The 24,908-nt window shown below is 43.4% G+C and overlaps 2 protein-coding genes across 5 annotated transcripts in view; one reads left to right on the forward strand and one right to left on the reverse strand.

Moving 5' to 3' along the window:
- Positions 1 to 12,775, forward strand: part of POGZ (pogo transposable element derived with ZNF domain) — a 56,709-nt gene extending 43,934 nt beyond the window's left edge. For all 4 annotated transcript variants that reach the window (XM_005663451.3, XM_005663450.3, XM_021089861.1 and 1 more), the window contains 10 exons: positions 4 to 158; positions 3,557 to 3,657; positions 4,188 to 4,334; positions 6,797 to 6,931; positions 7,046 to 7,218; positions 7,377 to 7,517; positions 8,248 to 8,304; positions 8,495 to 8,607; positions 8,864 to 8,888; positions 9,027 to 12,775. In XM_005663451.3, coding sequence (XP_005663508.1) covers positions 4 to 158; positions 3,557 to 3,657; positions 4,188 to 4,334; positions 6,797 to 6,931; positions 7,046 to 7,218; positions 7,377 to 7,517; positions 8,248 to 8,304; positions 8,495 to 8,607; positions 8,864 to 8,888; positions 9,027 to 10,695 — 2,716 coding nt within the window. In that variant the 3' untranslated portion in view covers positions 10,696 to 12,775. The remainder of the gene's footprint in view (positions 1 to 3; positions 159 to 3,556; positions 3,658 to 4,187; positions 4,335 to 6,796; positions 6,932 to 7,045; positions 7,219 to 7,376; positions 7,518 to 8,247; positions 8,305 to 8,494; positions 8,608 to 8,863; positions 8,889 to 9,026) is intronic.
- PSMB4 (proteasome subunit beta 4) lies at positions 15,032 to 17,397 on the reverse strand. The gene is made up of 7 exons (NM_001244455.1): positions 17,216 to 17,397; positions 16,767 to 16,973; positions 16,356 to 16,502; positions 16,137 to 16,218; positions 15,636 to 15,752; positions 15,358 to 15,446; positions 15,032 to 15,152 (listed from the first exon to the last, which is right to left on the reverse strand). The coding sequence occupies exons 1-7, from the start codon at positions 17,353 to 17,355 to the stop codon at positions 15,140 to 15,142; spliced, it is 795 nt and encodes a 264-aa protein (NP_001231384.1). The 5' UTR covers positions 17,356 to 17,397; the 3' UTR covers positions 15,032 to 15,139.

Raw genomic sequence — 24,908 nt, forward strand, 5'->3', positions numbered from 1 at the left:
CAGATTTATGAACCATATGAAACACCACGTGGAACTTGACCAGCAGAATGGTGAGGTGGATGGTCACACTATCTGCCAGCACTGTTATCGGCAGTTCTCCACTCCCTTCCAGCTCCAGTGCCACTTGGAAAATGTTCATAGTCCCTATGAATCAACCAGTAAGTTTGGAAATTCTTAAATTCTAGGGGTATACTTTGCTCTTCATTCAGTGAATGGCACTAGGGGGAGCTCATATTTATTTACAGGTAGGTAATAGTGTCAAGGAAGTTCTTTGCATATTTGTAGTCAGTTTCTCACATCACTTACCTCATTTTCTTACAGGTCTGATCTCCATTCTGTTCAAGCACGAATTAATAAGTTCAGCACTTGACCCTGAATTATTAGGGGCTTTGGTTCAGGACCACTGTAGAGAGGCATATATAAAAAGGGTTTATTACCTAGATCCTTTTATAGAAGGAGCAGGCGGTCTATTTTTGGATCTCCACTTTAGTTCATACCCTGATTGGTTTTATGTAGGGTAAAAGATGAGGTTATAAGGTACTTTACCATTAAGACAGTACTTTCAGTGAAATATAAGATGAGTGGGAGTGTTAGCTACACTCTACATCTTATGTTGTAAAAACAGGCTGGGTGTTCCTGCCTTGGCAGAATGGGTTAAGAATCTGACTATAGAGGCTTGAGTCCTCCTGTGGAGGTGCAGGATCGATCCCTGGTCCAGCACAGTGGGTTAAAGAATGCAGTGTTGCCACAGCCGTGGCTCAGATTCAGTCCCTGGCCTGGGAATTTCCATATATCACAGGTGGGGCCAAAAAAAAGGGAGAGAGAAACAAACACAGGCTAAATACAACCTCAGAAAATTTTAGTCATTTGCTTAAAAGTATACACCTCTCATAAGGTGCATTGTAAGGGTTTGAGTCCAATCTTCTAGAATATTTCCTATGTCCTTTAAGGGATTTCTAGTTTTGTTGAAGAGAAAAAAATTATGTAACTATAGGAAATTGTGAAAACAAGAGAATATATTTATTGTAAACATGTGCATTGTATAACACCAGTGATAGATGAAATAGTTCAGAGAAGGAAAAAGATCCTGTGGCCAGATTTCACAGGAAGTAATGTGTAAACTTTTCAAGTTTTTATTTATTTTTATTTGTTTATTTATTTATTTGTCTTTTTGCCTTTTCTAGGGCCGATTCCCACGGCGTATGGAGGTTCCCAGGCTAGGGGTCTAATAGGAGCTGTAGCCACCGGCCTACACAGGATCTTACACCACAGCTCACAGCACGACCAGGGATTGAACCCGCAACTTCATGGTTTCTAGCCAGATTCGTTAACCACTGCACCACGACAGGAACTCCCTCAAGTTTTTAAATACAAGAAAGATTTTGATGAATGAAAAGTAGTAAGAAAGGTTTGTAAGTGATGGGAAGCAGCATGTGCAGACACATAAAGGCAGAAATGTGCATGTTAAGTGGATGCTTTTTATGCAAATTAAAAATCTTGACTAAAAATGGACAAAACATTAAGAACAAATATTATATCTTTTAACTGAGAGGATCCAAGGTTTGGAGTGAGCTTAAGGCCCAAAATTTGAGTCCTCTACTTCTCAACAGGTTTCCTTGTCTCCATCATAGCAGGGTGGCTTTGTTAGTCTTAGGCATTACATTCAGGTGTAAAATTGTACAGATGAAGAAGAGTATATCTTCCTGTGTCTTCCTGAATCTATTTCTTACAAGGCAGAATTGTTTTCCCTTTGTATCTCCTTGGCTTTGGTCATATTGTCAAGGGAAATGGGATTGCCATGAGTGGTTCAGACTAATGCTGATCAACAAATACAATGAGCTACGTATATAATTTTAATTTTTTTAGTGGTCATTTGAAATAAAAGCTTTTTAAAGGTGGAATTAATTTTAATAATGTATTTTAGGAGTTCCCACTATACCACAGTGGGTTAAGGATCCGGCATTGCCACAGCTGTGGCCTCAGTTGCAGCTGTGGCTCAGATTTGCCTGGCCTTAGAACTTCCATATGCCACGGGTGCAGACATACTAAATGATATTATTTATGTTGTGTGACAGCTGTAACAATAGAGGTGATATATAGGTTATAGGGAAAGCCTTTGAGGGTGAATAAGATTGCACAGGTAAAACACAGAAAACAAAAAAGGCCTTGGACAAAAGATTGGGAAACACCAATGCTTAAAGGTGTTCGAAATTGAACCTGCGTCCTCATGGATGCTAGTCAGATTCTTTTCCACTGAGCCACGACAGGAACTCCTAGCAATTAAGATTTTTGCCAAAAACCTAGAATTACAGCCTTATAAAAGCTTGATAAAATGGCTAATTTTATTTTATTATTTTTAAAATTTTTATTGGAGTATAGTTGATTTACAATGTTATATTAGTTTCATGTACAGCAAAGTGAATCAGTTGTGTGTATGTATGTATATATGTGTATATATATCCATTCTTTTTAAAATGGCTCATTTTAAAACAACAGGGTCTCACTGTATAGCTTAGGAAACTATATCCAGTCTCCCAGGATACACCATGATGGAAAAGAATATAAAAAAAGACTATATATGTATAAATAACAGTCACTTTACTATACATCAGAAATTGACACAACATTATATATAGATCAACTGTAGTTTTTTTTTTTTTTTTTTTTTTTTTTTTTTTTGTCTTTTTGCCATTTCTTGGGCCTCTCCTGCAGCATATGGAGGTTCCCAGGCTAGGGGTCTAATTGGAGCTGTAGCTGCCAGCCTACGCCAGAGCCACAGCAACTTGGGATCCAAGCCGAGTCTGCAACCTACACCACAGCTCACGGCAACACCAGATCCTCAACCCACTGCGCAAGGGCAGGGACCGAACCTGCAACCTCATGGTTCCTAGTCGGACTCATTAACCACTGCGCCATGACGGGAACTCCTCAACTGTAGTTTTAAAAAAATGACTAATTTCAAAGTTTAATTATCTCAAATTTGTTAATACTGAAGTAACAACTCATAAGAAGGCAAGAAGTTGTTTCTGTTCATATTGTCAGTCTTTTGAGGATAAATCCTCATTCATCCTCATTTAGTAAGTGTTCAGTCCAGGTCGAATTTTTCATAGGAGATAACCATTGTCTATCCTTAAGCAGAGGAATGAAGTAATATAGTATTTTAAAATAAATTCATTTGGCGATGGTATATAAAGGATACTGTATTTATTGGAGAAATAGGAGGTATTAGAAGCCAGCTGACTAGCAGTAGGAAATCCTATGAGCTTCTACCAAGTTTTTGCCTGTGAGAATGAAGAGGTGACAATTTCTCTGTGTAATTTGAAATAATGGTGACAGAACACAGTGGTTTGGAGTCAGATAAAGAAGTCTGAGCTAGAGACAGGATATCAGCACACAAATGTTGAGACAGAGCCGTTTTAAAGAGAGAAGGAAAGAGACTTAATAATTTACGACTATTGAAAATGAAAATGTAGGAGTCAGAGAAATAAAGATAATGAGTCAGCAGGACTTTCGTCATATTTTCAGGTGGATTTATTGATTATTTTTCTTCCTACAGCAAAGTGCAAGATCTGTGAGTGGGCATTTGAGAGTGAGCCACTGTTTCTCCAGCATATGAAGGATACTCATAAGCCTGGAGAGATGCCTTACGTTTGCCAGGTATTGCTTCTTTCTCCAGGGAGCTTTAGCTATTTTGCTCTCAGGCTGAACACAAAGAGTCCACTAATGAACAGTGTAATACCTGTTACACACACTCAGTTTTAGGAACACAGAAGAGATACTGAAGAAACAGTAAACTTGAGTTGTATTTTCAGGATTTTTCCATGCAGGAGAAAACACAAAGAAATGTATCCTTGTACCAGCTGAGAAACCCACCTGGGAGCGTCCATATGTGCTGGGGGGGTGTCTGTCTCCTGAACATGCCTTTTGGAGATGGACAGGAAAAACTATTCCTCTCAGTCAGAATATGAACTATTCTCAACCTTTCCTGTCCTTCCCCATTTTTATCTTGGTTCACAGCTGAATGTATCACAGACATAGCCCTGCATCAAAAAGTCAGAAAAATAATTTGATTTCTATACATTAAGGAAATTTTTTTTTCATATTTTAACATTTTTGTTGCTACCTCTTTTCAAAGACCTCAGTTGTTCACTTCACTCTTAGCTCATTTTCCCTCTTATGTCACTCAGGTGTGTCAGTATCGCTCCTCACTCTACTCTGAGGTCGATGTCCATTTTCGGATGATCCACGAGGATACTCGGCACCTGCTCTGCCCTTATTGCCTGAAGGTCTTCAAAAATGGCAATGCATTCCAACAGCATTACATGAGGCACCAGGTACCAGACACCAAGCAATTCCCATGTTCTCATTTTTAAGTTTATGGAAGCCGGGCCAGGACTGAGCTAATAAATAAGCAAATAATTTTGGTAGAGAAGATAATATAAATGTGTTTGGAAAAATTTATTGAATGCCAATGATAAGTGCTGGGCACTGGGCTAGATGCTAGAGATTTAGTGGTAAACAAGACAACAATACAGTAAAACACGAAGAATGTTGTGTTAGGGGAAATACAGGCTACAGAAAGGAATATACCTATTAGGGGAGCCTACTAAGGCTTCCAGGAAAAAAGGTGTTGAAGACCTGAAGGATGAGTAAGGATAAGCCAGGCGAAGTGGGATAGAAGAACGGCATGCTTAAAGACACAGGGAGGTTCAAAGAATTGAAAGAAGTTCACTGGTTGGAGTGTAGGGTACAGGAGGAGGTTGAAAGTTAGGGAACAGATCATGGAGAATCTCGTAAGCCATGAAAAGGAGTTTCAAATTGTATGAGTGTTAAGTTGTTGGGAAGCCGTTAAAGAGATTTTTAAGTCCTAGAGTGATGTGTTTAAATTTGCTTTTAGTTGTGATTGCACTGGCTGCACTAAGAATGAATTGAAGGAGATTGAGACTAGAGTTAGGGAGACTGGCCAAAGGCTTTTTCAGTAGTTTAGATGAGAGGTGATGGGGTCTACTGGCTTTTGAAATGAAGACAAAGAGGGTAGAGTTGAGAGATACTGAGAAGATAAGTGATATCTATGATTTACAAATGGATTAGATGAAGGTAGTGAAGGAGTTGTTAAGAATAGTGCCCAGGATTCTGTCTTGGGTGATTGGATGAATGTGTGGGACTATTTACTGAGATAGAAACACTAGAGAAAGTAAATTTTGCGGGGAGGATTATAAGTTCGGATATTCTGAGTTAGTATCTATGAACATCAAGTGCAGTTGTTTATTAAGTAGGTAGTTGGATATATAGGTCTGAGGCCTGGGAGAAAAGCTTTGGGTTATGACAGATACTTAGGAATCATCGTTGTATAAATCAGTGGATTTTAAACTTTTGTGCTATGCTTCACCCTCATCCCCCACCCCCCAAATTGAGAATAAGTTGAAGACTTAGGTCCATTGAAGTCTATCCACAAAGCCAGGACCTTAGTTCTAGAAGGAAAACCAGAAGAGTTTTGGTATCAAGGAAGCCGAGGGGAGAAAGTGATTGAAGAAAAGATTGTGGTCAAATGTTTCAGGAACGTATCTGCAGGATAGAAACTTCAGAGGCCACCTTTAATTTAGCTGTTTTGTTGGTTAGCAGGGTGGAAGTCAGATTTCAGCAGGACAAATGAATGAGAGAGGTAAGGAAATGGAGACAACTTATTTAAAGAAGTTTGTTTATGAAGGAGGACCAAGGGTGGTAGATCCAGGGGAAGAGGTAGCAAGGGAGAATTTGTTGTTGCAGATGTTGTGCGTTGTTTTTAAGATGGAATAGAAATGCCTCTGTTTAAAATGCTGTAGGAAAGGAGCCACTAGAGGAGAGTGAAGGTACATAGAAAGGGAGCCAAATAGAGTACAAGATGGGTGCACCTGTGTGTCACATCCACACGTGTGTCCATGCCTGCACTCACTTGTACACACCACACTCTCTTAGGCTCACACATTCTTTTGCACAGTGGTGACTGCTGATAACCACCACCGATGTATTTTCATATAGCAGCAGCATGGAAATTGTCACTTGTAACTCAGCTGATGGTATAGAGCCTTGCTATCTGAGGGAAGAAAATCATAGGCATGGGTCCTATTTTTGAAGGACCTTGATACTGGGCAGACTGAATCTTCAGAGTGGCCTCACAGGGAGGCGTATCTGTATGTATTGATGTGTTAAGAGGAAAAACAGCACTATGTAGGAAAGTCTTATCATTTGTGTTAAAAAAGTAAAAGAAAGGAAAACAGGTGGTGATTGGAGATGTATGTGTTTGCTGTACAGTGACAGGCGTAGACTAAAGAAGACCCAAGTAACTGGTGATAGATTGTCTCTCTGGAAAGGGACTGAGGGTTGGAGCTGAAGGCAAACTTACCTCATGAAGGAGTGCAGAATAAAAATGTGATTTTTTTTTTGTTTTTTACCATGTACATTTTATTGTGTTTTTGAAAAATAATATCCAAAAGTAGGTAACACTGTCCAACCATGCTATAAAGATAATAGGGGGAAGTAAAACTTAATAAGCCACTCATCCACATCGATAAAGCAAGTTAGGGGGAGAGGCTTGAGGACCTAGTCATCCTGACTTTGAGTCTGCCTTTCTCTGGGAGCATAGGAGGTGATTCTCAACGATAGATTTGTTGTTAGTGGTGTGTACTTCTTTCTTATGGTGGTAAGTTGTCAATAGAAAGGAAAGAATGATATGATTGGCGATGATCTACCTTCTTCTCAGGGAAGAAAATTCATTGGGAACCGTTAAAGGATTCTGTCTCTTTTTTCCCCCCTTCAGAAGAGGAATGTTTATCACTGCAACAAATGCCGGCTGCAGTTTCTCTTTGCCAAGGACAAAATTGAACATAAGCTTCAGCACCATAAAACCTTCCGTAAGCCCAAGCAACTGGAAGGTTTGAAACCAGGCACCAAGGTAAAGGGTTTGTTGACATTTCTTTACAGATCCAAGAAGGGGAGGAATAGAGACTTTTCAGTATTCTCAAGTTTCACTAGTAGTGTCTCATTACTCTTTTCTCTTGATTCACAGGTGACAATCCGGGCTTCCCGAGGGCAGCCACGAACTGTTCCTGTATCTTCCAGTGATGCACCTCCCAGCACCTTGCAGGAGGCAGCGCCTCTGGCCTCCTCAACAGACCCTCTGCCCGTCTTCCTTTATCCCCCTGTCCAGCGCAACATCCAGAAGAGAGCTGTTAGGAAAATGTCAGTGCCTTCTTCTGGAGGCTGGGGGCTGGGTGGGCACAACTATTCCTGATAGCCAGTGTAATCTGGTAGCCTTTGAAGCAGGATTTGTTGTCTAAATCTCGTACAGTCTGGGGACTCCTGAGGCAGTAATGAGAGTTTTCCTTGTTTATTAACAGGAGTGTCATGGGCCGGCAGACATGTCTGGAGTGCAGCTTCGAGATCCCAGATTTCCCTAATCATTTCCCTACTTATGTTCACTGCTCTCTGTGTCGCTATAGCACCTGCTGTTCTCGAGCTTATGCCAACCACATGATCAAGTAAGTCGCAATTAAACCAATCTTCCTATCTGGGACTTCAGATTCTCCAGAACTTACTTCATTCCCTCCCCTGCTTCTCCTGTTTCCTTTAGAGCCGTTTGTCTGCCTGTCCAAGTAGGATGGGAGGCCAGGCTTTGATGGTCTGTGCTCTGGTTTTGTAGGACCTTGCTACTCAAAATGTGGTCTAAGTACCAGCAGCACTAGATGGGAGCTTCTTAGAAATGCTGCCTCTGACCCCAGCCATGCCACCACCACCCAAAGCTGGATGTGCCTTTTAATCCCCTCAACTCCATGATTCATTTACATCTAAATAGGAAATATCAGTCGCGGTTCCCATTGTGGCTCAGCTGGTTAAAGACTCCGAATTGTCTCTGTGAGAATTCGGGTTCTATCCCTAGCATCACTCAGTGGGCTAAGGATCCAGCATTGCCATTGCCGTAAGCTGCAGTGTAGGTCACAGATGTGTCTTGGATCCAGTGTTGCCATGGCTGTGGCGTGGGCCTGCCACTCCAGGTCCAGTTGACTCCTAGCCTGGGACCTTTCATATGCCACAGGTGTAGCCTTAAAAAGAAAAAATAAATAGATAGGAAATTATCAGTATGCTAGGAAAACAGGGTTGGGTTGAGATTAGGATATATTGAAGAGGCATTGCTTTTGTTAGGGTGTCAACGGCTGGTGATCTCTAGCAGAATCCCCTACTTCATACCACTTTTTTCTTTGTTTTTCTCAGCAATCATGTTCCACGAAAGAGCCCCAAGTATTTGGCTTTGTTTAAAAATTCTGTGAGGTAAGGAAAAACTTATTAATGGCCTCTTAATTTTTCAAGTTTTTACATTAAATCCTTTTTATTATTGGGGATGGGTGGACACATGAGCTAGTATGAGAGCGAGGAGAAGGCCACTCTTTAGCCTCAGAGCTTAACTCTCTCCAGTATCACTGCTGTATTTGTCTTACCTACTTTTGACTCTCTTCCTTAGTGGAATCAAGCTGGCCTGCACTTCATGTACCTTTGTTACCTCTGTGGGAGACGCCATGGCTAAGCATTTGGTATTCAACCCCTCTCACAGATCCAGTAGCATCCTGCCACGAGGTAAGTAGGAGAGGGAGAGGTTAGGGAAAAAACAAAAGCTAAGGATACAGGTCATACTGAGTTAGCAGTATCTCTCCCTGGCCTCCCAGTCACTATTTAGATACATTTCACCAAATGGGAAGCACTCTAACCTGAAGCTTATGTAAGATTGGGAAGGTGGTAGGTGTGCTTTTTTGTTTGAAATTCTGAAACCTCGTCTTTGGAGGCTTAGTTTTTTTCATTGAGCTAACATTTTTTATTGTCTCCTTTTCCATAGGACTCACTTGGATATCTCACTCCAGGTAACAGAAACTCACTTCATGGTTTAATTTCTGTTTTGCAGTATGTTTGGTCTTGATTATTACTATTGTTGCTACTACTGTTATTTTGTGTTCCTGGCCTAACTGAGCTTTTTCTTCCTCTCTTTGCTAACTCCTTAGGCATGGCCAGACTCGTGACCGACTGCACGACCGGAACTTGAAGAATTTGTATCCTCCTCCTTCCTTCCCTTCTAATAAAGCTGCCACTGTGAAATCTGTGGGGGCCACCCCAGCTGAGCCTGAAGAGCTCCCTGCTCCTATGGCCCAGGCAGTCCCATCACCAGCCTCAACTGCAACCCCACCACCAACCCCCACTCATCCCCAGCCTTTAGCCCTTCCCTTGGCTACAGAGGGGGCTGAATGTCTGAATGTTGAAGACCAGGATGAAGGGAGCCCAGTTACCCAGGAACCTGAGCCAGCATCAGGGGGTGGTAGTAGCAGTGGGCTTGGCAAGAAGGAGCAGCTGTCTGTGAAGAAGCTTCGAGTGGTACTGTTTGCCCTATGCTGCAATACAGAACAGGCAGCTGAACACTTCCGAAACCCCCAGCGACGCATCCGGCGTTGGCTTCGGCGCTTCCAGGCCTCACAGGGGGAGAATCTGGAGGGCAAATATCTGAGCTTAGAAGCCGAAGAGAAACTGGCTGAGTGGGTGCTGACCCAACGAGAACAGCAACTACCTGTAAATGAGGAGACCTTGTTCCAGAAGGCCACCAAAATAGGACGTTCCTTGGAGGGGGGGTTTAAGATCTCTTATGAGTGGGCTGTGCGTTTCATGCTACGGCACCACCTGACTCCCCACGCCCGGCGAGCTGTGGCCCACACTCTGCCTAAGGATGTGGCAGAGAATGCAGGACTCTTCATTGAATTTGTACAACGGCAGATTCACAACCAGGACTTACCCTTGTCTATGATTGTGGCAATTGATGAGATCTCCTTGTTCCTGGATACAGAGGTACTGAGCAGTGATGACCGAAAGGAGAATGCCTTGCAGACAGTGGGCACAGGGGAACCTTGGTGTGATGTGGTGCTGGCCATTCTGGCAGATGGCACTGTCCTCCCTACCCTGGTTTTCTACCGAGGACAAATGGATCAGCCTGCAAATGTGCCAGACTCTATATTGCTGGAGGCAAAGGAGAGTGGCTACAGTGACGATGAGATCATGGAGCTGTGGTCATCCCGAGTGTGGCAGAAGCACACAGCTTGCCAGCGCAGCAAAGGTATGCTTGTGATGGACTGTCACCGCACTCACTTGTCAGAAGAGGTGCTGGCCATGCTTAGTGCCTCTAGCACTTTGCCTGCAGTTGTCCCAGCAGGCTGTAGCTCTAAAATCCAGCCGCTAGATGTATGCATCAAACGAACTGTCAAGAACTTCCTGCACAAAAAGTGGAAGGAGCAGGCTCGGGAAATGGCAGATACCGCATGTGATTCTGATGTCCTGCTGCAGCTGGTGCTGGTCTGGCTGGCTGAGGTTCTTGGTGTCATTGGGGACTGCCCAGAGCTGGTTCAGAGGTCCTTCCTTGTGGCTAGCGTTCTCCCTGGCCCTGATGGTAACATTAACTCACCTACCAGAAATGCTGACATGCAGGAGGAGCTGATTGCTTCCCTGGAGGAGCAACTGAAGCTGAGTGGGGAACAGTCGGAGGAGCCCTCAGCTTCCACTCCCCGACCCAGGTCATCTCCTGAAGAGACAATTGAGCCTGAAAGCCTTCACCAGCTCTTTGAGGGTGAAAGCGAGACCGAGTCCTTCTATGGCTTTGAAGAAGCTGACCTAGATCTGATGGAGATTTGAGGGTTCGGGTCATGAGGGGGTGTGGAGTGGGGGTGGGGAAGCGTGAGGGAGGGGAAAGGGATTTAGGGGAAAGGGGTATACCAGGTGGGGGTATTTGGTTTATATTTTTTAATTTTAATGCCACCACTCCCCCCTGATGTTGACTTTTTCACATCCCTGTGGATTTGTGGATTATTAGAAAAACCAATAGTGATCACGTCTGAGCCGATGAGCTGGCCTGTTGGTCATTCACTTCTGCTAAAAACAAATTTTTGTGACTTTTTTTTAAATTGAAATCACTGTGTTTGGTATTTTTCTGACAAAATCAAGAAAAAAGAAAAAAAAAATCCTTGGTGGGTGAATGTTAAGTTTTTTGTTTCCCCTTATACCTCAATTGTATCATAGTACACCTGGGTTTTGTTTGTTTGTTTTACTGTGTGGCCAATGTCTTTGGGCATGATGCTATCCAACCATTGTCCATGTGAGAACATTTCTAAAGACGGGACAGACAAAAATTGTAGCTCACAAAGTGGTTTATTATATATATGGATAAAGTTTTTTCATTGTGGTCTTAACACTTTTATATAAAATGAAAATGGAAAAAAAAAATCCCACTGAACTCTCTCTTCCTTCTCCTTTTCTTTCCTTCCCTCTCCCGAGATGCTGGTTTCCACAGCAACTCATATAAAATTGTGGCTTTAAAAATGCATGAAACCATCTTTAATCATCCAGAATGATGATAGATTTTTCCCCACCACCCTCCCGCCATCAAAAACACCACAAAACCAATATTCTTTGCGATTGTGATCTTTGGCCCCTTTCCCCAATCTCACACTGTCCCTCTGGACAAAGGATCACACATGGGTCATTAGCAAGCGAGAGGTACTGAGGTGATCACACAGAATGTTAGGGTGGAAGCCATTCCTGGTGTATGGGTCTTCGTCCTGCAACCCATGAGGGCAGCCCCTGCTTTAATGAACTTCTGCCTGCCAACTGGACAGCATACCTGTTCAAGAGATCACACGTCCTCCAGCCAGCAGCTAATTGTTCAAGAAGTTGTATTGAACTTATAAAAAGACCACTTGTTGAAATCCTGCCTACCCTATGGCTTTCCCCTATTTCTCTTAATGCTTAGAGAAGAATCTGACCTGAAGAAGAAACACATGGGGGTATGCACAAAGAAAAAGACATGAATCTTTATTTTTCACTGCCAGCTTCAATGAAAGAAAACTTTTTCTACGATTTGCATGAGGGAATTTTTTTTTTAATTGTATGTACTCATGGTTATAAACTGAAATGTACTGTAACATACAGAGAAAAGGAGCAAAAATCCATGTACACCTTTCCCACAAGTACACCATTCTTCTGTCCATCCTGAGGCTTTCAGCTACGTTTCCTTCCTGTGAGCCAAGAGGCAACTGCACAGGCTTATCAGTGGTTCATCTTTAAAATGTACATAAGTGGAACATTTAATAAAATGAGGGGAAATGGATTTATAAACAATGTGGTTTTTTTCTAGGTGACCCTATTTGAACAGGCTTTCACAGATGAGGAGAATCTCAAGATGTGATGGGCCTAGTGGTACAGGTGTGACGTTTGTTACTGCCTGTTTCTCCTCACCCCTGTTTTTTTTAACTCCCAGCACACTATAATATAGTGAACTGGAGTGACCCCTTCCGTAAACAGCTTGGCCAAGCTTTGTAAACTCATGGCATCTGAAAACTGAACTGAGGATCCTCCTGGGCTTCTCTTCCCCAGCTTTTTGCCTGATGCCATTTTGACAGAATATGGACTTGCAAGTCAAAACTTTGCCTTTCAGAAAGTTCAAGAACTATGGTCAACTCTATCTACAACAACGTAATCCTCTGGTAGTCTCCGCAGCTACCCCAGACTTACTAGAGCTGGGTTCCTGGCCTCTGCACACTGTATGACTTCGTTGGAGGGTAATTTTTTTAAAGACCATAATAACAATGGATTAGCTGGGCTTTGGCCAGGAAGTTACCTTTGTGGATTCTGCCCGCATGGCTTAGTAGTAGAAGGAAGTTTTTTTGTTTTGTTTTTTTATAATTCAGTTTACTCAATAAACAAGTATTTATTGACTACTTTGTGTTGAGACTGAGTGTGTGGAAGAAATTTACTAGTTGTAATCATGGATGACACAGAGGGATGTTTTTTATTTTCTCCCTCAGCTCTCACCTCACCGATGTTCTATACAGGCATACCTTGGAGATAACTGTGGGTTGGGTTCTGGACAACTGCAAAAAAAGTGACTATTACAGCAAAGCGAGTCACACAGATTTTTTCCAGTGTATGTAAGAGTTATATTTACACTATAGTATATTAAGTGCAATGGCATTATGTTTTTAAAAATTAAAAACTTTATTGCTGAAAAATGTTAACCGTTACCTGAGCCTTCCACAAGTTATCTTTTTGTAAAAGTAACAGCTAAGATCACAAATCGCAATTACAAATATGTTTGAAATATTGCATGAATTAACCAAAAATGTGACAAAGTGAGCAAGTGCTGTTGGAAAAATGGCACCAATAGACTTAATGCAGTTGCCACAAACATTCAATTTGTAAAACCGTAACAATGCAGTATTTGCAAAACATCAAAAACAAGGTATGCCTGCAATAGTTTTGGGGCTTCCTGCTTATTCTAGTTTCTCAAAAAGGTTTAGAGAGAATATGCATCAGAAATCACCCAAGGTTGTTATTTATTTATTTATTTATTTTGCTTTTTAGGGCTGCACCCTCATATGGAAGTTCCCAAGCGAGGGGTCGAATCAGAGCTACAGCTGAGGGCCTACACCACAGCCATACCAGATCTGAGCAGCATCTGTGAGCTATACCACAGCCCACAACAACACCAGATCCTTAACCCACTGAGTGAGACCAGGGATCGAACCTGCAACCTCATGGTTCCTAGTCGGATTCATCTTCACTGCACCACGACGGGAATTCCACCCAAGGTTACTTTTTAAAATTCAAATTTAACATCAAACCTAAGGATGGCATTGGCTAATAACTGCAATTGATACGATTCATGGCTATACCTACAACACCACCACCACCCACACTTGCAGCATATGGAACTTCCTCGGGTCAAGTTGGAGCTGTAGCTGCCAGCCACAGCGTTGGCAACACTGGATCAGAGCCTCATCTGACCTGTGCCACAGCTTGCAGCAATGCCAGATCCCCAACCCACTGAGCCAGTTCAGGGATTAAACCTGCATGCTCAAGGATGATAGTATGTCAGGTTCTTAACCCACTGAGCCGCAGTGGGAAGTCCTACACTTAGGACTTTGAATGAAGACACAATTCTTTTAAGAGGTCTTTTGACAGTGCTAGAAATTAGTAGATGTGGACAATAAGCATGTAGGTTAAATGTCAATTAAAATTACTTAGTATTCCCCATGAAAAGTGAGAAGATTGGATGGGTAAGGGATTAAGGCTTTCAATTCCAGCCTGGGATTAACCCCAAGAGCAGCACTCCTAGATGTTACATTTCTATCTTTGAAATGATTTTTTAACTAAAATCACATTTGCGGCCAACATTAACTAGAAAGTCTTCATTTTGGAACCTAGTGCAGGGTGAAAATATTGACCACAAAAGCTAATTGTGAGTTCTATAGAGAGCAGCCTTCAGTAAAGACCCAATGACGACAGCAGTAGGTGTCCTGTGTTATCACACAGAGAACTCTATGCTTTAAGAACCATGAATCAGGAGTTTCCGCTGTGGCTCAGTGGTTAACAAATCCGACTAGGAACCATGAGGTTGCGGGTTTGGTCCCTGCCCTTGCTCAGTGGGTTAAGGATCCAGCGTTGCCCTGAGCTGTGGTGTAGGTCACAGATGCGGCTTGGATCCCACATTGCTGTGGCTACAGCTCCAATTGGACCCCTAACCTGGGAACCTTCATATACCACAGGTGCAGGCCTACAAAAGGCAAAAAGACCAAACAAAACAAAACAAAACAAAACAAAAACCCCATGAATCAGGAACTCCCATTGTGGCTTTAACAACTAGTATCCTCAAGGACGTGGGTTCCATCTCTGGCCTCGCTCAGTGGGTTAAGTATCTGATGTTGCTGTGAGGTGAGCTGTGGTATAGTTCGCAGACATAGCTCCTGAGTTGCTATAGCTGTGGTGTAGGCCCACAGCTATCGCTCTGATTTGACCCCTAGCCTGGAAACTTCCATATGCCCCAAGTGCAGCCCTAAAAAGCCAAAAAAAAAAAAAAAAAAAAAAAAGCAAGAACCAAAGGGTCCTCTGACTAGCAGAGGAATAGATGGCTTACAGCAGTACTTAGCAGTTTCACTCTTGGTGTAACCTAGTCAAACAATACAACCACTCACCAAATGTTTTAAAGGATTTATTTATTTTACAAAAGAACTGTATCTCTGAACCAGCCACGTTCAAAGTTAGAAGTACCACTTCAGTTCTGGAAAATGCATCTATCTATATTTCATTCAAAGCCACTGAAAAGAAAAAAACCATGTAAGATTGTGAAGCCATAGAGTAAGACATCAATTCCTAAAAGCAGCTCTATCCTCAACCCAAACCCTCTCCACCCAGAGAATTTTTTGGTTGAGACCACCAGAAAAACTAAGCTTAGTTCAACCAAGGGGTCTCCCAACTTTTCTACCAACTACTTTTTTTTTTTTTAACTGTAATTTCAATCACCTGATCATGTGGGCAATATCCCAGTTGGTCTCTGCAGACAGGGGTCCTTCTATTTCAACACCTTTTTCGGTTACAGTGGCAATTTGAAACTGAAAGAAAAGCAGAGCTCTCATGAAAGAAGTCCCTGGTCAAAGGTCAAGTTGAGGGTCTTTCCCTAAAATGAAAAAGCGAAGACACAGAAATGGGACACCCTCTTCTTTGAAGCATAGAGACTCAGGGACGGGAAGTATCCAAGAACCTGCCAATTAGATCCCCACCACCTTATGCACACTTCTCACCCTGTTATAAGAACGGGCATCTCGATAGTACAGCACTCGCATGCAGCGTTCCACTAGCTCTCGGGCCTCGGCCTGGCTCAGCACTGGCTGCTTCTCCAGAACTTCTCGCAACAGAGGCTAGAGAGATCAGAGGGAGAAAAAAAAAAAAAAGAAAACATGGGAGATATGAGGGGCTGAATGCCAGGCAATTTGACGCAAATCCTTAATGTAAAAGGAATCATAAATGAGTGAAAAGGTGACATTCATTATTGCCTCACCAGCATGAACTGTTTGTGCTAAGACCCACTTGAAAGGGAAATTCTAGAGTGTCCTCTCTTTGCACATGTATATTGACTCCTGGACCTATCACCTTGACATGGTCTCTGGACCACAAAGAAAACCATCTGCCCAGCAGTAGGGATCCTAGCCTGTTCCTCATGTCAGAATTGCAAGGGTAGACAACCACTAATCCCTATTGCCTTCTGTCTTCTTCTATCCCTCATCCCTCAACCAACTACTTACCTGAGCCAGGTATGCACCATAACCAGTGGCCAGCGAAGGGGCTTCATAGGCTACACCAAGCATGTCCACGTAACCCAGGAAGCTAACAGGACACAATAGGTCAAAGAACTCATTTCACCTTAGGTTTCTATATGTTAGCTGAAGGATGGGACCAAGGGGTCTGAGTCAGAAGTGGGATTCACTCAGGGAGAAGAGATAGTTATTTGTATTCAAATCAACCTCTCTCCATCAGCATAGCCTCCGATGACCATGGTGTTCCACAGGGGGTTCATCTTGGAGCGGCGGCTGTACATGGCCCTGGTCAGCCACGAATGGATAGCTTTAGGACTATAGCTGTGTCCATCTCCCAGCAGCTCCTCATCAATCCTTAAAAAGAATTGGTTGTGAGAAAAGGGAGAGAACAGAAATCGGGTTTTCCATCCACCCCCAAAAGATGTGACCACAATCTTCCCCTCTTAAACCCACTAAAATAAACTATTTGCAAACATCCTCGAATCTTTCACCCCCCAACAAGTCTCCCCATCCTCTACTGCAGCTTCAAGTTCCTCCACACTAGAACATCTTGATGGGATAAAAACAGTGGATTCCCCTCCCCACCTGGGAACTACTCCTATTCTCTAGATGACTTACACCATTTGGCCGAGAACTTGCTTCAAATATTGGAAATCAGCGTAGTCTCCTGAAGCACCCAGCATGGTGCTGTTGTTGACTCGCATAATGCGAGAGATGTTGCGGAAACGAGCCAAGGAACCATAGGAGCCCAGCATGTCTGCTGCAATCACCACTCCGCCCTCAAACTTGACTCCCAGAACCGAGGTCCCGGTCACCATGGGGTTCCTGGAGATAAAGAAGGGTCTGGCGAGAGGTGGAGGAGAATAGCCTAGGCCCGCTTCCCGCTCTGTGGGTTCCGCTTCTGACTTTCCATGGCTCCTTTCATTCTCCAGGCCCTACTCCTCGAGCTGTCCCGCTGTTAGCGCGCCCGGGGGTCCCCGCCTCGCCTGCCCTGGCTCCCCGAACCAGCCGGCCGCACCAGGCCCCACGGTCTCTCCCCCGCCCAGGCTAAGACGCCAAGAGCTTACTGGGTGCGCGTAATCGGACTCCCATAGAGCACGGATGCCGGGTCCACGATGGATCCAGGAGTGGGAGGAATGCGGTAGAACTGTCCAGGAGCCGGACCCCCGGCCCAGTGTCCCGACCGCGACTCCAAAATCGATTCCATCTTAGTCACCGTAGCTCAAGAAATGAAAGCGTTTGCGCCGACGGAAGCGGAAGTGATCCTTCAGTGCCACACCTTCTTTCTTCCTGAAAGCCACTTCCCGCAGCCATGTTGTTAGGGTCGGGACAGACCGTATGAGCATCCTGGGTGGCGACCGAAACCCAGAGATTTGGAATTGCCAGGCGTCGCATACGTAGCGGTAGAGTCTAGACTAGAACAATGTTCTGATGCTCAAATTCAAGGAGGGAGAGGGTGGTGTGGCAGATGGGGAGGGGGCGGGCTCGTCAAGACTCTGACCTGAGCGAGGAGGCAGGAAGTCTCCTTTCCTTTTTGGATCCTTATCAAAAAGCCCACACTTTAGGAGTTTCCGTCGTGGCTCAGTGGTTAGCGAACCCTACTAGCATCCATGAGGGTTCGATTCCTGGCCCCGCTAAGTGGGTTAAGGATCCGACCTTGCCGTGAGCTGCGGTGTGGGTCGCAGAGGAGGCTTGGATCCCGCGTTGCTGTGGGTCTGGGGTAGGACGGCTGCTACAGCTCCGATTGGACCCCTAGCCTAGGAACCTCCATATGCCCCAGCTGCGGCCCTAAAAAGACAAAAAAAAATAAAAAGAAAAGAAAAGCCTCACACGAAACTAACAGTGAACCCAGGATCTCTTAAGTTCTGTATTTCTCAAAGCAGCCTCATGTGGCATATTCGACCCATTTTATAGGTAAGAAACAGAGACTTGAATAGTGATTTACCTGATCACACAGCAAATAATGGTAGATCTGAGTCTAGGAATCTTACAGTTGTGCGTACCTTGCGGTGTATAATATCTCAGGTGGGTCACTCACTGTGCAGAACCTTCGACAAATCTCTGAAAGTTACCTAGTTGTGAAATGCTCTTACCTACCTCTTAAACAGCAGAAAAATTCCATTGCCTGTGGGAATGTAACTAAATTCCAGGCGTTCCCTTCTCAATGTGGTTCTGTAGCAGGGGCTGGAAGCAGTGTCTAGAATCAAACAGGTGAACCTAAACCTGATAGTTTGCCACTCCTCCCTACACAATTAGATTTTAAATTATTGACTCAGCGGGAAACCAAATCAGTTTTGTTTTTTAAATTCCCTGAGTTAATCTGAACCAAAGCAACGCATGAAATTTTAGCCTAATTGAAATAAAATATTTTATTAGGTCATGAAACCCTGGAAGGGAAGGGTCAAGGTCTTGTGTGAGAGACAACCAGCTGTTGCTCTTTGTATCATCTTTTGGCTGAAAACTAGGTAGTTGATTTCTTCTTCTAATAGCTCATTAATAATCATATTTGTTTATTCGTCTTCTTTATTATTATTTATTTACTACCAATTCTAATTAATAGCCACCTCCTCCCAAACTCCATATTCCAGGTGAATCTTACTTACTCAGAGACTTACTTGGACAATTAGCAGCTATCTGTTGTTATGACAGAAAGCTTAATGGGATTCCTCCAAAACCACTAGAATACCTTGCTTTCATAGCTACCTGAGCACTCATCATATGAACTTTAAAACAATTAGCCAGCAATTAACTGTCTATATTCTTGTTAAGATGTGGCCTGAGGTGGCTTGCTGGTTTCTGGGCTCCCTCCTTTTCAGTCCCTGGATTAATTAACGCTGTGGTAGGGCTAGTGCCAGGTCCAGAGATTAGGCAGGTAGTCAAATTCCACAGAGTCTAAAAGAAGCAAGTCTAGAATTTTCCAGCCTGAGAGTAGGATGACAGGGAAAGCAAACTACTAAGAATTGATGATGTAATACTCAGAAGAAGGTGACCAGCATGTCTTTTGTTCTAAGATGAAAACAACAGGATATAAATTAAACTGAAACAAGGGAGATTTCGGAAATTTCTTTCTTCTCTTTCACTTTTTTTCTTTTTAATCTGTATACTCACTTAGTTAAGTCATTTACTTTCCAATTGGATTTCTTCTTTCCTATAGCTTTTTGCTTCTTTTATATTTAGAGAAGATCTTTCAGTGTTTATTTTAGGATAGGTTTAGTATTGCTGTATTCGGGTTTTTTTTTTTTTTTTTTTTTTTCTTTCTTAGGGCTGCACCCACAGCATAGGTTAGGGGTTGAATTGGAGGTAGTGCTGCTGGCCTACACCACAGCCACAGCGACGCAGGATCTGAGCCATGTCTGCGACCTACACCACAGCTCATGGCAACACTGGATCCCTGACCCACTGAGCAAGACCAGGGATCGAACCCGCATCCTCATGGATATTAGTCAGATTTGTTTCCACTGAACCACAGCAGGAACTCCCTCTATTTTTTTTCCAAGAAGTCTCATGCTTTTTTATTATTTTCCAGAAATTACAAATTACTATAAAAGCTCCATATCATGTTCTCTTTCACCAGAGAGGTTTCTCCCTTTTTCCTATTAGGCACATGGGGTGAGGGATTGATCACCTCAACCCAATTAAAGATTAGGTTGTGTCAAGGTTGGTTTGCTGTTTCAGTCTGGTTCATCCATATTCTTTAGGCATGTTCCTCACAATCTTTTGACTGAAAGCTGGGCAGGTGTTCATCTCTGTAGCCCTGAGACACTGAAGCAGATTGAGCCAGCTCTCCAGGCTCCTGTTCCAGGCAATCGCAAAATCTGGCAAATAACTTTAGGGGGAGACCAGTGGAGCAGTTGAGGATCTTTTCCTTTCCCTGCCGCATCAGGTCTTCCTGTCCTAGTCTATAATGCCAGACTGTGCAAGAGTCTTTGTGTCTTTAAAAATTTTTTTTTTCTTTTTTATGGCCACACCTGCAGCATATGGTAGTTCCTGGGCTAGGGGTCAAATCAGAGCTGCAGCTACAGGCCTATACCACAGCCACTGCAACCCGGCATCCGAGCTGCATCTGTGACCCATGCCATGCAGCTAGTGGCAACACCAGAACCCAGCCCGCTGCGTGAGGCCCGGGATGGAAACTGAATCCTCACAGAGACAACATCAGAGTGTTAACCCACCGAGCCACACAGGAATTCCCATTTTGTTTTTTAGAAGGGTTTAACCCAACTCTCCAGCCTCATGAACATTCCAAGAGGTCAGCAAATTTTCCATAGATAAAACTGACCATCATAAGAGTCCCCGTAAGTTTTAACTTTTCACTTCAGAACTGCATAACCACCAAAATCTTTGGTGATTTCTCTTCCCCAAGCAGAGGCATTCTGCCTGAGTTAGGCCTGACCTTCAGCCTGGGCTCAGCTTATCTCAGAAAGATTCTCCTGTCTCTGAAATTTTTTGTGATCTAGTCCTTGTTCCTTTCGCATCACCTCGTTGCCTTCAAAAGATGTACTAATTTTATTTTATTTTTTATTGAAGAATAGTTGATTTCCAATGTTAATTTCTGCTGGACAGCAAAGTGATTCAGTTAAACATATATGTACATTCCTTTTTAAAGTATTCTTATCCATTATGGTTTACCATAAGATATCAAAATTGTTCTCTGTGCTACACAGTAGGACCTTGTTGCTTATCCCCTCTATGTGTAACAGCTTAGGTCTGCTGACCCCAACTTCCCATTCCATCCCTCTCCTGACTCCCTCCCCCTTGGCAACCACAAGTCTATTCTCCTCATCCAGGAGCCTGTTTCTGTTTTGTAGATAGGTTCATTTGTATCATATTTTATTTTATTATTATTTTTTTTTTGTCTTTTTAGGGCCACACTTGCGGCATATGGAGGCTCACAGGCTCGGGGTCAAATCAGGACTGTAGCCGCTGGCCTATACCACAGCCACATCAGCACAGGATCTGAGCCGTGCCTGCGACCTACACCAGAGCTCACAGCAATGCCAGGTCCTTAACCCACTGAGCGAGGCCAGGGGTTGAACCTGCGTCCTCCTCATGGATCCTAGTCAGATTAGTTTCTGCTTGGCCACATTGGGAACTCCCATGTGTGTCATATTTTAGATTCCACATGTAAGTGATATCATGTTGTACAAAAAAATACGGTTTTTCTGATTTTTCTAGCTTCTTATTGCAGGAGGAATATTGACCTGCCATGACTTACAACTTACATGGTATCTTAGTTTCCTGTAGATGCTATAACAAATAACTACAACCTTAGTGGCTGAAAACAACAGAAATTTATTCTCTTACAAGTCTATAGTCCAGAGTGTGAAGGCAAAGCATCAACAGGGCCACACTCCCTCTGGAGGATCTGGAGGATAATTCATTCCTTGCGTCTTGTAGCTTCCGGTGGCTGCTGGTGTTACTTGGCTCTCTTTGGCACGTGGGTACACCACTCCAGTCTCTCTTCATCCTCACATAGCCTTTTCCTCTTGGTCAAATCCCCCTCTGCTTTTCTCTTATAAAGACACTTGTGATTACATTTAGGGCCTACCCAGATAATCCATTATAATCTCTTCATTTTAAGAGCCTTTAATCTGAAAGCAGATTCAGTTCCTAGCCTGGCACAGTGGGTCACAGATCCTCGGATCCTCCTCTGGCATTACCACAGCCATGGCATAGGTTGCAGCTGCAGCTCAGATCCAATCCCTGGCCCAGGAACAACTATATGCCATGGGTGCGGCCCAAAAAGAAAAAGAGGAAAAAAAAGAGAAAGAGAAAGAAAGAGATGGAACTTCTCCAGCTAGCCTAGTTCTAATCACAGTTGTCTCCCTCTCCTAAAAAATAGCCACTATCCTGACTTTTGTGATAATTACCCTCTCATATTTCTTTATGGTTTCATCATCCAAGTATGCTTCCCTGGACACTACAGATTTCCAACTTGTTTGATTTTATATGTATTTTGTGTTTCTTTCTTACCTTTTTTTTTTTTTTCTTTTTAGGGCTGCACTTGCAGCATCTGGAAGTTCCCAGGCTAGGGGTCAAATCGGAGCTATAGCTGCCAGCCTACACCACAGCCACAGCAACACCACATCTGAGCTGTGTCTATGACCTACACCACAGCTGACTGCAATGCCGGATCCTTAACCCACTGAGCGAGGCCAGGGATGGACTCCACATCCTCACAGATACTAGTCAGGTTTTTAACTCACTAAGCCACAATGGGAACTCGTCTTTCTTTCCCCTCCTCCCTCCCTCTCTTCCTTCCTTTCTTCCCTTCTTTTCTTTCTTTGCACACCTGCAGCATGTAGAGGTTCCTGGGCCAGAGATTAAACCTGAGCCTTACCAGTGACCCGAGCCATAGCATTGACCATGCTGGATCCTTAACCCCTAGGCCACCAGGGAATTCCTATAGTTTGAGTTTCTTAATCTACAGATTTCTTCCTCTAGCCCTTTCTTTTCATAACATCATATTTGTTGAAGTCCTCAGGACCTTTGATCTGTATGCCCTACTTTCTGCCTACAGTCTGGGTTTTGCTGATTGCAGGCCACTGGTGTAGCTCAGCATGTTCCTCAGTCCTCTGCAGTTCCCGCACATGGCAGCTCAGTCCAGAGGTCTGTTTAGACTCAAGTGTGGATGTGCTGTATAGCACAGAGAACTCTTCCCCATATTCTGTGATAATCTACTCGGGAAAAGAATCTGAAAGAGAGTAGATATGTGTATGTGTATGACTGAATCACTTTCTGTCATACAGCAGAAAGTATCACAATGTTATCAACTATACTTCAATAAAACCTTTTTTCTTCATCTTTTTAGGGCTGCACCCATGACATGTAGAGGTTCACAGGCCAGGGGTCGAATCAGAGCTGCATCTGCCAGCCTATGCCACAGCCACAGCCACGCCAGATCTGAGCTGTGTCTGTAACCTACACCACAGCTCACTGGCAACGTTGGATCCTTAACCCACTGAGCAAGGCCAGGGATTGAATTTGCGTCCTTTTGGGCGGTAGTCAGATTCGTTTCTGCTGAGTCAGGACAGGAACTCCACTTCAATAAAACTTTAAAAAAAAATTTTTTTTTGGAGTTCCTGTCCTGGCGCAGTGGTTAACTAGGAACCGTGAGATTGTGGGTTCGATCCCTGGCCTTGCTCAGTGGGTTAAGGATCCAGCGTTGCTGTGGCTGTGGTGTAGGCTGGCATCTATAGCTCCAATTAGACCCCTAGCCTGGGAACCTCCATATGCCACGGGAAGCAGCCCTAGAAAAGACAAAAAAAAAATTTTTTTTTTAAAAACTCAAAAGTTTGGTGCCTTTGGCAAGACTGAAAGTGGTGCTGTGATCTTTCATCAGGAGGCCCATTGTGTCTGGTTGTCTCTTTCTTGTGATGTTAGCAATTGCTTCTATTTAGTTAATTCATTTGGTAGTATACAATAATTATATTCTAATTCTATAACTTTGTTTTCATTCGTTAACTTGAATATTTCCATAAAGAGACACATGTCTTCATCTACTTTTTTGTTACCTAGTGCTAAGCTCATGTAAGAAAGGCTAGATAAATGCTTTATTCTTTTTCTTAATGACTTTTAAAATGATTTTGCCCCTATCATTACCTAAATTAGCATTTTTTTGCATTTTTATGAATGTATAGTTTTTTTTTTTTTTTTTTTTTTTTTTTTTTGTCTTTTTGCTATTTCTTGGGCCGCTCCCGCGGCATATGGAGGTTCCCAGGCTAGGGGTCTAATCGGAGCTGTAGCTACTGGCCTACGCCAGAGCCAGAGCAACGTGGGATCCGAGCCGCGTCTGCAACCTACACCACAGCTCACGGCAACGCCGGATCGTTAACCCACTGAGCAAGGGCAGGGACCGAACCCGCAACCTCGTGGTTCCTAGTCGGATTCGTTAACCACTGCGCCACGACGGGAACTCCTATGAATGTATAGATTTAAACATTCATTTTGTTCCTCAAATCATTCCATATTTGGCCAACGAGAGCCTTTTCAAACAGGTTTCTGGGTCCTTTTGACATGTCTCATCACTATTTGAGCACATCCATGCTTACTGGCAAAAGTGGATGTTCCAAGCTCATCTTATACTTTTTCTGCACCAGTCCTGGAGTCAGTCATTTCTCCAAAGAGCCCTGATTCCTTTTAGTGGAGACCGGTATTTAGAAATCAAGATTTTGGAGTTCTCGTCGTGGCGCAGTGGTTAACGAATCCGACTAGGAACCATGAGGTTGTGGGTTCGGTCCCTGTCCTTGCTCAGTGGGTTAACAATCCCGCGTTGCCATGAGCTGTGGTGTAGGTTGCAGACGCGGCTCAGATCCAGCGTTGCTGTGGCTCTGGCGTGGGCCGGTGGCTACAGCTTCCGATTTGACCCCTAGCCTGGGAACCTCCATATGCCGCGGGAGCGGCCCAAAGAAATAGCAAAAAGACAAAAAAAAAAAAAAAAAAAAAAATCAAGATTTGGTCTCTAGGTGAACTGATTCCTAAGACTTTGAAGAAAGCTATGCACATAGATTTACATCAATATTTATTTTTATACCTATCTCTCTATATCCATCTCTCTATCTATACTGAAAAACTACAAGTTTATACCAGTATCTCCAATTTCAGTCCAACACTACTGGGCATATTCTAACTTTCTCCCTTTCCATATTTTTAGTTCCCTTTTCTGAAAGTGAGAAACCTGACTCCCATTATCCTCTACATATATGTAAATCAATTCTCTTTGCATAACCGATCTCCATCCTTGCACCCATGCCCTCTCAC

Source organism: Sus scrofa, chromosome 4, assembly GCF_000003025.6.
Source record: "Sus scrofa isolate TJ Tabasco breed Duroc chromosome 4, Sscrofa11.1, whole genome shotgun sequence".
In the NCBI taxonomy this organism is placed as follows: domain Eukaryota; kingdom Metazoa; phylum Chordata; class Mammalia; order Artiodactyla; family Suidae; genus Sus; species Sus scrofa.